The sequence below is a fragment of the Schistocerca gregaria genome, chromosome 6 (assembly GCF_023897955.1).
Source record: "Schistocerca gregaria isolate iqSchGreg1 chromosome 6, iqSchGreg1.2, whole genome shotgun sequence".
NCBI classification, from domain to species: domain Eukaryota; kingdom Metazoa; phylum Arthropoda; class Insecta; order Orthoptera; family Acrididae; genus Schistocerca; species Schistocerca gregaria.
Genome location: NC_064925.1, coordinates 235,854,156 through 235,868,793, shown reverse-complemented (window position 1 = coordinate 235,868,793; position 14,638 = coordinate 235,854,156). Strand labels below are relative to the sequence as shown.

At 42.9% G+C, this 14,638-nt stretch overlaps 1 protein-coding gene across 1 annotated transcript in view; it reads right to left on the bottom strand.

The window, feature by feature from the left end:
- Positions 1–12,269, bottom strand: part of LOC126278815 (uncharacterized) — a 36,089-nt gene extending 23,820 nt beyond the window's left edge. The window contains exons 1-2 of the mRNA XM_049979088.1: positions 12,180–12,269; positions 11,896–12,065 (exon numbers count right to left, since the gene is read on the bottom strand). Coding sequence (XP_049835045.1) covers positions 11,896–12,065; positions 12,180–12,269 — 260 coding nt within the window. The remainder of the gene's footprint in view (positions 1–11,895; positions 12,066–12,179) is intronic.
- Between the last annotated feature and the right edge of the window lie 2,369 nt (positions 12,270–14,638).

The window sequence follows — 14,638 nt, the reverse complement described above, 5'->3', positions numbered from 1 at the left end:
TTACATGGGACACTTTACTTGTCTATCCCGAGACGACTGGGTGATATTCTCAATGCCAGAGGTTTTTCTACTCCATATTAGGGGTGGTAATATGTCGTGTGTTTGGCTATCCATATTTTTGACCACGTCCTTATGCTGCGTGTCCCAACAAATAAAGGCGTTTACCAAACAAAAAACCTGTAACATCATTAAAAGAATGCACCAGAATGGCTCAGTGGTCAGCCAGAATACAGGTTTGATGCAAGTCTTGCTCTTCCCCCTTTCATACCCACTCCCTGTCCCGTGCTCCTCCAACACACACTCACACTTCCACCTAACATTAATTATAGACACAGGATGCGTCCAGTCACCCAATACCTTCTATTAGTAGTGCCAAAAGCTCTTAGATTCCGTATTTTTTCGTTTGCCATCTGATGTATCTTTGTAATCTTTAGAACACAACAATACAAGAAAGAAACAATACAATGCAGAACTGAATGCAGAATCTGTCTCAGGTGTTTCCATTTTCGAAGATAACATCTGTGCGCCTGCCGCTCCATCGCTGGTTGAAACCGTTTCTCTCCCGGGCCACGCTGGCGTGCACATACGTGTCGATAAATGCAAGAAACGCCCACAGTAACGAGAGCGATCTCGACAGGCACGGGATACAAGCTTAGCACTGTTCATATCACATCGTATAAATTAGTACCATTAAAACTAAGAAGCGATATTAAACGGAACGAGCACGAAAAATCTGTACTGTCCATAGTTAACAGCTGATGCACGCTACAGGAAAGCGACAACGGGTCTGATGAAGCAGTGAAGACACGTTGTCCTACAATAATCTGTATGAAAATTTTCACTGTAACCGACCTCAAGACGAAGATACATTAAAACGTCTTACCTCTTCAGCGTACTGGCAGTTCCCAAACAATATCTACCAAATTCTCCATTTTTGTGAACATGGCATCAATAGATGTTGTATCAATAAATTATTAATATCGGCATGATGTAGGAAACCAATGAAATGTACTTTTCGTAATCATACTCGTTCCGTTTTACTCATTTGAAATATCGGCAACGATAGGCCTCATTCGTCCGATTCTAGCTTACAATTTGGATGTTATGTCTGGAACGTTTCTTTAGGAAATTCCCCTTTCTCGCCTGTGCTCCACACAAAAGTGAATGAAATTATGATACCATAAATATCGAACAATGGAATGGAAGAACGCTAACGATGAAGTCTACTGATAAGAAAACATTTTTCGGACGGCCAGTATCATGGATTATAGGTTGCAGCTGGTGGAAGGACTTATTCTTCTTTTCCTTAACCCTCAAGCAAGTATTCCTGTGGACTGTCCAGCATAGTAGGGAAAGCGAATGAGGGAGAGAAGTGAATGCGCAAAGTAATTGGCATAGAGACTTTGATGTAATGTAATATAGAGAATTAATTCAATTGTTTCGAATCCTTACCAAAAGGACAAATATCAGATGCCTGCTAGGCTCATACTAAACCGATTATAGTTCATATGGTGCTCTATTACTGATGTTCGCGGAACTTAACAGGAAATCTTTGGAAGAATTGCGTGGCTGGGATCGAGTGAGTTTGAAGAACCGTAGATTAACTGCCGCAGTGCAAGAGATTCAGTACCTGTATAGCGTATATAGAATAAAATGAAGTGGAAGGAAGCGAAACACACAGTGTTTGAGAAGTATCTATATTAGAAACTGCTGATTGTCCATCCAAGTGCTCCCAGAGGCACCAAAAATTTGGTTTTCAATTTCATTATAGTTACAAAATCGAAATCAAAAATTTAAAATTCTGCCAAAAACTAATCATTATGTGGCATAATCTTACGTTCACGTTTTGACACAATAAGGCAACTATTTCAAGATCTTGTAGATGGCTGGAGTAGCAAACGTAGATTGGTGAGGAAATATCAAATGAGAACTACCTTGTTGTGTATGTTATAACTATTTTGGAGGTGAAATTTTATATTTGACCGGCGTTTTTCTGATATATTTTAACCTATCTCCTCCACAACATGTAAACCAGTTGTGTATATTTCCTTCTGAAGAAGACTTTTTATAAACGTTAAAACCAGAGTAAAATGTTTTAAATAAACCTTCCCTTTTGCAACTGATTTGCTGTTTAGTATTCCTGCAGGAATAAGTCACGTATTGAAGTTATAAACCGTATGTCTTGAGGCTCCCTAACTGATAGAGTCCAAAAAACCGAGACTGTATTCACCTAGTGTTCGAGAATGAGAGCAGTTAGCGGCCTCTAGCAAAACCTAACACATAACACGAATGCTATTCTTTAATACAGGGCTGAATAGCCCGAAAGCAATAAAATTAACGTCATTGGGGTTTGGGTCTGCTTCAATGCTGATTTTAGTTGTATAACGTCAAATGTGGTTAAGTAATCAGACTCTAAAATCTGTTTTGTACATGGGAGTTTAATTGCTTAAAGTATGGGAGGTGAGAGCTTAATGGTTATTCAGACTGCTTAACACTATTTCTTGCACTTGAGTAGAATAAGAAATTTGGTGTAATCTTAATTTACTCTCAGAGGTACAAAGTTTTCTTCTTCAAAAAATCATCAGATACTACAGTGGTATGTCTAACGTGCATATGCAAACAACTTCGGAGTACTGCCTATAATTAGGTTTAGGATAAAAGTTATCAGGTATCTTTGACCGACGTTAGATATGTCTTCTAACAAAATACAGAGTTAGAAAAAAAGAACCTAGCCGCTACTTTTGTGGAGCATACTTCACTTACTCCATTATCTGTTCTTGCTATTCGGTGTCGCAGATCACCGAAAGATTTCGGAAAGGTAGGTACATAAACGTAGTCTTTCAAGACCCTCTTCCATCCCCAAAAAAGTCACATACGCCATGTGATCAGACGGCCTTGGAGACCAATGGAGCAATGCAACATGTATGCGCTTCTTTTGGCCGATTCGACGCTGTAGTAGGTTATTGTTTTGAAATATTCTGTCAAACTAGCCAGTGCAGTGGTGCTCCATCCTGTTGAAATACGATATTATCCGCATATTCTCACAGTTTTAGGAAAAGTTAGTCTCCATCATACTCTGGTACATAAAAAAGCGACCAATCTGTACTCGGGAAAAGGCTCAAAACTCTAGTTTTGTTTGGTTTAACTCGCAACTAACTATGGTACGTGTCTTCTGTGTTTCCTACATTCTTAGGTTACGGCTATTCATTGTAATACGTTTTTATTTGGTCTCTTTCTTATCTGTCTCGCAAATTTTGCAACTGATCTCAAAACACCTTCCCGACGTGTTAGAGACTTAAATCTTAAATCTAGCTAACAACTGAGTATAATTGCAATATTACCTCACTTTCTTGTCGGTCTGTTTGGTAGGGGTGGCGGTAGAATGGAAAAGATTTGTAACGACTGACATCTCAGCTGCCCTACACAGACTGACGTACTGTACAGGTACACTATGTAATTAAAAGTATTCGGACAACCATAAAAACATAATTTTTCCGTATTAGGTCCATTGTGCTGCCACCTACCGCGAGGTACTCCATATCAGCGACCTCAGTAGTCATTATACATCATGAGAGCGCTGAATGGGGTGCTCCTCGGAAATCTCGGATTTTCAACGTGATCAGGTGATTAAGTGTCACTTGTGTCACAGGTCTTTACGCGAGATTTTTACACTCCTAAACATCCCTAGGTCCAATTTTTCCGATGTGATAGTGAAGTGGGAACGTGAAGGGACGTGTAGATCTGTTGCATCTTGTGTTTCCATTAAAATGCAGTTTTCGTTTCGCATTTACCACAACATGCTCTAAGGAATTATTCCAACTCAAGTTGTTTGTTCTTGTAATCCCTAGATGTTTAGTTGAATAGATTTAAATCATTTATCCTGTAACTGAAATGTAATGGATTCCTTTAAGTCCGCATGTGGATGACTTCTCGATTTTCATAATTCATGATCAGTTTCCAATTTTCACACCGTACTGATATTTTGACTAAATCATATCAGAGTTGGTTTTTATCTCCTGACGACTTTACCAGACGACAAGTGACAGCATCATCTACAAACAATCTAAGAAGGCTGCTCAGATTATCCGCCAAAGCGTTTACATATATTAAGAAGATCAGAGGGCATGTATCACTGGCTTTGTGAACGCCAGATGTCACTTCTGTTTGAGTCGGAAACTTTCAGTCAGTTACTAACAAATGTGAATATTCTGACAGGAAGTCATGAATCCAGTCGCACAACCGGGGCTGTACTCCGCAAGTAGCTGTTTCATTAAAGACGTTTTTGAGGAAAAGTTTCGGAAGCCTTTTGGAAATCTATAAATGTTGAATCTCTTTGTGATTATCTGTCGATAGCACTCATTACTTCGTGCGAATAAAGAGCTGTTCATGTTTCACAACAACGATATTTTTTTGAATCCGTGGTGACTATGTGGCAATATATCGTTTCCTCAGAGGTAACTCACAATGTTCGAATACAGTATATGTTGCAAAATCCTACTGCAAATCGACAACAGTGAAATGGATCTGTAATTCAGTCGGTAACTTTTATTTCCTTTCTTGAGCATCAGTGTGACCTGTAAAACTTCCCAGGTGTTAGGTAGCCTACAGATATTTCGCCCAGCGAGTAGTGGTACATGGTTGCAAGGAATGGAGCTATTATGTCAGCAAATACTGAAATGAACCTAACTGGTACACAGCCTGACCCAGAAAACTTATCTTTATTAAGTGATTTACGTTCCTTTGCTACTTAAATCGGAAAGTGCTCGAAATGCTGTGCGATTGGCCGAGCACAACCGAGCATAGTGAAGGGTAGAAAGAAGGTGGACAGAGGAACGGGGAGGAAGAGGTTTGAGCAATATATGCGACAAACCCGTAAACGGACGAATCCACTTACCAAAAACTAGTATATTTATAAATAATTATTCAAAGAAAAAATATAGCAGCATTAACATTTTTAAAATCCGTTAAGAAATTTGACACGACAAGGCTATACAGCAGAAAACAATCATTTAAATAAAAATACATTTTTAATATTACACTTTTAAATGGGTATAAAAAGCATAAAATAATATCTCATAGCCCCACGCAGATTCCTTACCCCACTTTTTCCGTTATGTCGTACATGTATTGTCATAGCTATCAAATACTACCGAGTACCAATTTTTATGACTATCTGTATGGTGTTAGGAATCCGTAAGGGGTAGGACAAATTACGTACTTTCCAGAACTATAGTCCGATCTGAAGAGATGTCATTTTAAAAATTTACCTTTTACCAATAATTTTTTGCGCGTGAATGGTATATCATCCCATTAATTCCATTTCTACGCCCAGGATTAGTTCATGAGATTCTACCCGTTATTGTTCATATCATCCTGAAAGACTTGTAATACCTGAATCCAGTATGAAGTGAAACACAAACTTTGTTGAAAAGCACGGCAGACAGACGCATGGGGCGCTACCAACTTTCGGCTGGTGCGACAAGACTTCTGTGATTACTACGTTGAATGCGCTTTATGTCTTCAGTGAAGGCAAGGCAGTGAGCTGTGAATTTCCCCCTTCTGCAATCATGTGGAACTTGTATGTATTCGTTGTCTGGGATCTTGTTAGTGCAGTGACTTGTCTCCTCAACGAAGCCTCAGAGCAGGAATACCGAGGTACCACTATAGTTTTTTTATAATCACTGTAACGCAGTAGATAATTCCGAAATTTCATTCCCTGCTGTGAAGAAGCGCTTTCAGACTGTGTCTTGCCATGTAACCGAGAGGGAGAGCAATTTTTTCTTGTTTTTGTTTTTTGTCCTGACTCACGCACAGCTGCGCTGAGGACTGGGGAAGTCTGCTGGCCTAGCATTCTATCGATTCGTTACGCACGCTCCAAATGGGTCTAAAACAGTAGTATTATATTTTATTCGATCTCTTTCATACTCCACATACATAATTTTACTGATGTTACACCTGTACTGAAAAATCACAGTCCACTACTGGCAGTAATTTCAGATATATAATGTTTCATCCAAAAACAATAATAGGCTATCTCATACAACAATAATGAAACCATGACTGTAAGGGCACTGATAAGCTGGCCGTTGAGCCCCCATAAGCTCCAAAAACACACCCACCCACACATACAAACACACACTGACACACACTGACACACACACACACACACACACACACACACACACACACACACACACACACACACAGTAATGGAACAAGGGGCTGTAACGTATTCATTTTCAATCCTACATGTCGCTGTAACTATAAAGATTCAGTTCACGTAATTTTTTTTTAAAAAACAATCATCTTAAAATTCTTATTTAATTATGTTTTGGTGTGCGAGTGTTGGAAAGCGGCTGAGAGATGGACATATGTAAAGTGTGACTATTTTATATTATGAAAAAAAGACTTAAAATGTATGCGTGGTGAAATTCTTGTGCAATCATGAATCATGGACCGTAGGTCCATTGTTAGGTATTACACAATTAGTAGTCTATTTTATTTCTGGGGACAATTCGTACTTCCTTTTAATGAAATTAATTTGGATTCTTTTAGAAACTGCTGTCTGCATTTGTACTGGCTGAGATAAGGATTACCGGAAGTATTGGAGCGCTGGATGTGTTCTGACAGGCTGCCTAAGTCATCAGCCAATTAAACGTTTACCGAAATTAATGCTGGTGCCTTGTGCTAAAGTTTTGTGTCTCTAGGAGTCACTCGGGAACGTTCTTACTATGAAGATCAATGTGGAACAGTACAACACATATTTTTGCTAAGATAAAGGAAATCATTCAATTACCGGCTTTTGGTATCTTATACATAAAGCGTCTACAGTTTTAAACACATTAGCAAAGCTCTGAGAATTTTAAGTAACTTCGTTTGGAAGTTATCTGCCTGTGACCTTACTTGTACTTCTACCCAGTGTGGCAACATTCGTTACGATCTCGAAACATATGGGCAAGCGCTTCCTTTTAAGATCACTGAACAACTTGATTTATTCACTCGCGAATAGCTGTGAGTCAGTGAGAGTCAGTGAATCTTTAGAATATAACAGTTATTCGGGTCGGACTCGTAAACTTCTGGCTGCTTAAGTTTTCCAATTTGTATTGAAAACAGAAATCATTTTACAACAAAAATAGTTTTCGCAGTAAATAAGAACTTGATAGCCACCTACAACTTGTGGCAGAGGTAAAAAATCCCAGCTAAGTGAAGTTTAAACCCTGTCACACAAATTATTTAGAATTCCGATGTTATTACGGACTTGCAAATGCTGTTTCCAAGCGTGAGTTACGTCGCCTTTGTTTGAATTTAGTCGATTTTTCTTCAATGTTGCTTTCATCGGCTGAGCTAATATCGACAACCTTAGTGAAGGGGATGGACCACAAGAAGCTTATCGAGGTAGGTGGACTACAAATGTCGGAGGCGCATATTGCGACCATGCCCCTCTGCAATAGTATTAAATTATATAATATGTGTAAACAGCACTCGCGAGATCTATTATTGGTCTAATAAGCATCCAATAGTTAAAAAAACGTTTACTAGCCTATTTTTCGCAATTTGATTTTGCGTTGTTGTCTCAGTGACAGAGGTACTACTGCCGAGTCTGTACGCCAGTATCGTCGGTTCATAAGTTTCGTCTCTATTTTGAATTAGCATGGCAGCCATAGAGCGTCAACCTGTCTCTACCAACTCCTTCCATCCCCCCCCCCCCCCCCCCCCAATCTACATCTCATTTACTTGGATACTCTGCAAATCACATTTAAGAAGCCTGGCAGAGGATTCAATGAACACCTTCACAATTCTCTATTATTCCAATCTCGTATAGCGCGCGGAAAGAACGAACACCTATGTCTTTCCGTACGAACTCTGATTTCCCCTTATTTTATCGTCGTGATCGTTTCTCTCTATTTAGGTCGCGGTCTCAACAAAATATTTTCGCATTTGAAGTAGAAAGTTGGTGTTTGGAATTTCATGAGAAGATTGCGTCGCAACGAAAAACACCTTTCTTTAATGATATCCAGCGCAAATCCTGTATCATTTCTGTGACACTCTCTCTCATGTTCCGCGATAGTACAAAACGTGCTACCCTTGTTTGAACTTTTTTGATGTACTCCGTCAGTCCTATCTGGTAAGGATCCCAAACCGCGCAGCAATATTCTAAGAGAAGACCGTCAAGCGTAATGTAGGCAGTGTCCTTAGTAGGTCTGTTATATTTTCTGTGTCCTGCCAATAAAACGCAGTCTTTGGTTAACCTTCCCCACAACACTTTCTATGTGTTCCTTCCAGTTTAAGTTGTTCGTAACTGTAATACCTAGGTCTTTAGTCGAATTTACGGCTTTTAGATTATACTGATTTATCGTGTAACCGATGTTTAAAGAGTTCCTTTTAGCAATCATGTGGATGACCTCACACTTTTCATTATTTAGGGTCAACTGCCAATTTTCGCACCATTGAGATATCTTTTCTAAATCGTTTTCAATTTGTTTTGATATTCTGATAACTTTATTAGTCGATAAATGACAGCGTCATCTGCAAACAACCTAAGACGGCTGCTCAGATTGTCTACCAAATCGTTTATATAGATGACAAACAGCAAAAGGCCTATAACACTACCTTTGGGAACGCCAGAAAACACTTCTGTTTTCCTCGATGACTTTCCGTCAATAACTACGAACTGTGACCTCTCTGATAGGAAATCAGAAATCCAATCACATAACTGAGTCGATATTCCATAAGCACGCAATTTCACTACAAGCCGCATGTGTGGTACAGTGTCAAAAGCCTACCGGAAATCCAGAAATACGGAATCTATCTAAAATCCTTTGTCAATAGCACTCAACACTTGATGTGAATAAAGAGCTAGTTGTGTTTCACAAAAACGATGTTTTCTACATCCATGTTGACTGAGTGTCAATAGACAGCCTTCTTCGAGGTAATTCATAATGTTTGAACACAGTATATGTTCCAAAATACTGCTGCACATCGGCGTCACCGATGTGGGCCTGTTATTTAGTGAATTACTCCTACTACCTTTCGTGAACATTCGTGTGACCGTGCAACTTTCTCGTATTTGGGTATGGATCTTTCGTCGAGCGAACGGTTGTATACGATTGTTAAGTGTGGAGCTAGTGCATCAGCATACTCCAAAAGGAACCTAAAGGAACCTCTGTCTCTGTATAGGCCCTACAGCTAATCATATTATAAAGTTCATCCTTCCTTAGTGGAAGATATTTGAACCGGGGGATTTACTTTCTAAATTTTTTCTTAAAGAATTTATTTACTAGCGATTCATCAAGAACATAAACACATTTAATCACACCATGTGAGCGTGGAAGTAGTTTCCAGTGGGTAACTGGTTTCTTTCAACAAATGGAAATTTTATTCCAAAAAACCCTTTCCTCTTAAAAAAATACAGATTTAAAAATTATAATCAGAAAGCACCCTCTAAATATCAAGTTACAATTTATTCACAAACATAAATAACAACTTTTTTTTCACAGTATGAGTTTTTGGGCTGAGAATATTGCCGCTGCCTCTTAACACGGCCGTAGTCACGACAGCTCACAACAACCTATGAAAGACCACACTGGCGCAAATCTGCAACACATCAGATTATTTTAAACTAAAAATTTTAATAACTCACACAAACATATAAACTATGCACCCAGTAGGAGGGCTGGAAATGGTACAAACCACTCACCTAATATATATATATATATATATATATATATATATATATATATATATATATATATACTTGTCATCGAAAGTAAAACTTGTTTTTAAAAGAAAACTCTTAAGGTGGAAGGGTGACAACTTAATATACTGAAATGACAATTTAAATAAAAACCCATGATATGCAGTCTTACATAAAATGTACCAACATGGTCTACATTACACATATACCGCCTCTCAAGATGATAGGCAAGATAAAAACATATTTCAGGAATTTGGCCGTTACACTTCATGGACAAATTTCGTTAACACCGAATCCGACAAAAATGACAGAGGCAGCTATTAACGTATAGCAGACTCACAGACAGACAGACAGGCACTAACTGCCTAACAAATGCGGACCAGAGACAGACGAGCAAGCTGGGGACGAGAGACTGACCAAGAAAACAAGTGGAATTCAAGAAGTACATGAAAGAACATATTACGAATCGCTTAACTTCTAATAAACTGCGATGTCTGGCGAAGACATGGCATAGCAACCACAAAAAGCTCTCCCGAACCGTTCGCTGTCAGCCGCTTCAACGGACGCAGGAAGGCGCGCCGATCTCCCGTCTCACGGCGTCGCAGCTCGCACCGGCCACTACCCCTCGATATACGGGGCGGCCCACTGAACTCACGTGGCGACCTCACATGCGCCGACGCTCAAGGCGACCAGGTCATCTTGTGTCTCAGCGCGCGACCGACCAACCGATCGATCCAACCGCCAATGACCGTTGCCTGAGGAACTCGAGCAGACTGACGGCCTAATACACACTAGCACTCCGGACGACAGACAGACACTAACTGACTCACCAATACGGAAGAGAGACAGACCCAGACTGACTTGGCTTACCAACTGCTCCAATGGCTATTTTTTTTCTTTATTAATTTTCGATTCCTCTCGAAGGGGGCGGGATGGCAGCAGTGTAGTATGCCGTTCTTCAGCCTACAGACTTTGTTAAAAAGATGAAGGGAATAAATAAAAAAACAGGCCATAAAATTGGAGACTTAAATAGCAACATAGGACAATGGGATGATGGTGCGATTAAAATACATACGAAGCAGTCAGGTAAAATAATAAACAGACAATTAAAAAACATTGCGACAGTCTGCTTTCTGTCCGCAAATGACATTAAATTCACACCCAGTGACAGCATGGTTTCTGTTCGCAACGCTAGAAAGACGAACAACACTGAACATTCACTGGAACACTGCACTAAAAGTTGGCACATGTGACATACCACAGCCGAGTGCAGGTGGGGGGAAACGGGACAGATGAAGAGAAAATAAGAAAGGCGGGGAAGGAAAGGAAAAGCGAAAGAGGGGAGGGGGAGAGGAGCCAATGGAGGATGAGGACCCATAAGAGGGGCGGGGGGTGCTGGGCAGATGCAACAGGGAGTGGGGAGGGCAGAGGAGAGGAAGACAAAAGGACTCTGGCGGGAGAAGGGAGGTTGGGAGAGGTTAGGTGGGTATGAAAGGGGGAGAGAGGGAGCCCAGGGAAAGGATGGAGGAAAGGAGAAGTGGGTGAGGATCAGAGTTTATCGGAGGGATAAATGGAGGGAGAGAGGGAGGGGGAGTTGATGGAAGCCACCTTACAAAAGGAGATGAAGGCTGTAGAGACAGAGGGTAGGGGGGACACAACAGTGAAGGTGTGGGGGGGGGGGGGGGCGGACAGGAGGGGAGAGGAGAGGAGCAACCAGGGGATGAGGGGGATCAAGGCGGCAGGAGGTGTAGAGTATGTGAATATGTTCAAGGAATAAGACCAGATGGGGGAAAGGAATCAGGTCATAGAGGATCTGTGTGGGGGACGGGAGGCATATACGGAAGGCGAGACAGAGTGCAAGACTCTCAAGGATCTGGAGGGACTTATAGAATTTGGATAGCGGGGGGGGGGGGGGGGGGAGGGGAGGGCACTGGCGAGCTTATCGCGCCCCTTAAATGCACGTGAAGAAGCAATCTTTCCACCAGAGGGAGACACCAAAGCTGTGTGTGCCACAGTGGCGCCACCGCCAGAAACGGAGGGCAACTGCTTCACACTACGCGCTGCGGCGCGCTCTTCAAAACAGCAATCCTTACCACTGTTCAATATAGCCTTGTGAAACTGCGTGACTGTTTCTGAGTCGTTCAGTACTGGAGGATTGACGCTTGAGGTCAGTAGCAGGAGAGAGAGGCAGAGGAACTGACCTGAAGAAGAAGCTGTGCTGGTGGTACCAGGGCTGGGGGCGGATGGCGCCGCGGCAGCTGTCGCAGATGTTGCTGTCCGAGTAGACGCCCAGGCCCAGCCCGAGGCCGACGCCGAGCCGCAGCGAGCGGTCGTAGGAGCAGCGCAGGCGCGCCAGCTCGTCGAGCGAGCGCTGCGACGCGGACAGCAGCTCGGGCAGCGGCAGCGGCGGCGACGGCGGCTCCGACAGGAAGGCGCCCGCGAGCGACGCCGACGACGACGACGAGGAGCAGGCCGAGGCGGGCGCCGACGCCGTCGCCGCCGGCGGGTGGCAGCCGTGCACGCTGTACGGCCGCTGCGGCGCGCCCGGCCCGCCGTGGCGCGACAGCTCCGACATCAGCGGCAGCGAGTCTGCGGGCACAGCCGGGGGCCGCTCACCTCCCTCCCTGCTCTTACCTGAAGCCTAGCTACAGGAGTTCCAAACAAAAGACCGAATCGGCGCGAGATATCGATGACTGAAGATAAATGGACAAAGCTTGCAAGCTGTCGTGTTGTATGGGACCACAAATGTCCCTTTCTCCACGGGGGTACGTGTGTGGCCCACGCAGGGTCCCGAGCGGCTGTTGCCTTTCTTTCCTCCCAGGCTGAATTCCCTCCCCCATATCCACTCCTCCCCATCTCAGATCCCCATGTGCCCCATCTTTGTCCTTGGTATTTCCCTTTTTGACGACGTAGCTATTCTCTCAGTTCGGCTGTGCCTTACCAGTCTTATGTCTTCACTCTCCTGTTTGTTAGATTTTTCTGATCCCCCTTGAGGACGTAGTGTGAGGCATTTAGGGAATAACTCGCTGCCTATGGTCTTCGGCGTGGTTCCTATCAACCCCGCCCCCCTCCTACTCTGCCACAGCCTCTCTCGCTGCTAGGTCATCAGCAGGTCTAGCCAGACCATGTGGTGGGCCTGTTATGTAGCCTCCAGCTGCGGTGACAGAACGGTTCTAGGCGCTTCAGTCTGGAACCTCGTGATTGCTACGATCGCAGGTTCGAATCCTGCCTCAATTAGTCATCGGGCCGCACGGTACTGGTTAAAGATGGGCAGACTAGACCAGGTAAATATAATCACTGTTTCTCCACTGAACAACAAGCGGGACCTCAAACAATAGAAAATCTATACATGGCAAGAATAATGGGGCACAAGTGATAAGGGACGGAGAGTACATACATTTTTTCCGGATATCACGGAAAGATTAAGAATGAAACATGCCGATCCTATCCACGGCATGGTGCATTGCTTGACTGGGCACGGACCTTATCCCACGCACTTGAACCGCGTGAGTCTAAGAGACACATCTACCTGTACATGCGGAGGTATGGAAACCCCCGAACACACAATCCTATTCTGCGGGAAATACAGACAACACAGGAACACACCAGGAATACAACACTTACAAACTGAACGACACATGTACGATGCAATCAGAACACCAGAATTATGGGACGAACTAAACGCACTGACAGAAATAAATCTCAGATGAATACCATAAAGAGTACAGGCGCGAAAGACCGTACAGACGACAAACCTAGATGTAGCACCTACATAGACGCCATAGTGTTGAGGATGAAAACCGAGATAGAAAGAAGACCCACAGAAATGCATTAGTCTAAACATAATGTACAGCTCTCACAATAGAGTACACATAACTAAAACTCCACATGAATAGATGTAAACAGTGTCGGCGCACCGTCGCAATTGCTACAGGCAAACACAGCACTTTAAACCTGTTAATAGAGTAATTATCTTCGTAACAGCTTTAGTAATTAGCGTAGAAACTAGATTACCATAGATCTTCTTAGTTAAAGCAAGCAAAGGATTGGAGACTGAGGATCAATGGCTTGACGACTAATTCCAGGGCTTTCATCTCCCCAGGGTGGAGGGACTATAAACTTCTTCCTTTCCTATCTTCTTTCCTCTTCTTCATTCTAAACCATATTTTTCTATTTCTGTTTCAAAATTTAAACTTCATTTTAAACGGTTTGGTAAAGCTGCCATAAACAAAAGAAAAGAAAGATAAATAGAAAACAAAGATACCAAGTAAGAGGAAACAAAATAAAAGAGACAAAAACGAAACATGATGAACTATGACCCCCCCTCCACGGGACACGGGCAACAGCGCGATCGGATGTGGGAACTGGTGTGGAGGTTAAGCCATATCAGCGCCCATATACCGATGGCAGCGGCTAAGTGGTCAATAAAGACCCACCTTAAGCAATTAGATGGTGGGTCGTAAAATCAGGGCGGCAAGGGAAAACAAATCCTGCCTCTGGCATGGATATGTGTGGTGTCCTTAGGTTAGTTAGGTTTAAGTAGTTCTAAGGACTGATGCTAAGTCGCATGGTGCTCAGAGCCATTTGGACCATTTTTTGTTATGTACCCACCCAGCTGAGCCTCCTGACAACACAGGGATAACAGTTCTGGTACCTGAGCTGCTCCTGCCTCCTGCATGCTTCCTAGTGGTTGCTCATCTTTGTGGGCATCGGAACTCCCAGCAGTGACCGACATGCCAGACAGCTCTTGCCGCAGCTGGGTGATGGCCATGGCGTGAGCTCCTGATTGGAGTGGTTCATACCATGGCAAATGATGCTCCACACCTTTGGCTCTATTGCAGCCGCCTCTACAGACAGGACTCGTCCTCACTCTACTCCTACTTTTGCTTTCTTAGATTTCCCATGCCTGGTCACCTCCTGGAAGGAGGGCCATGCCTGCCAGCT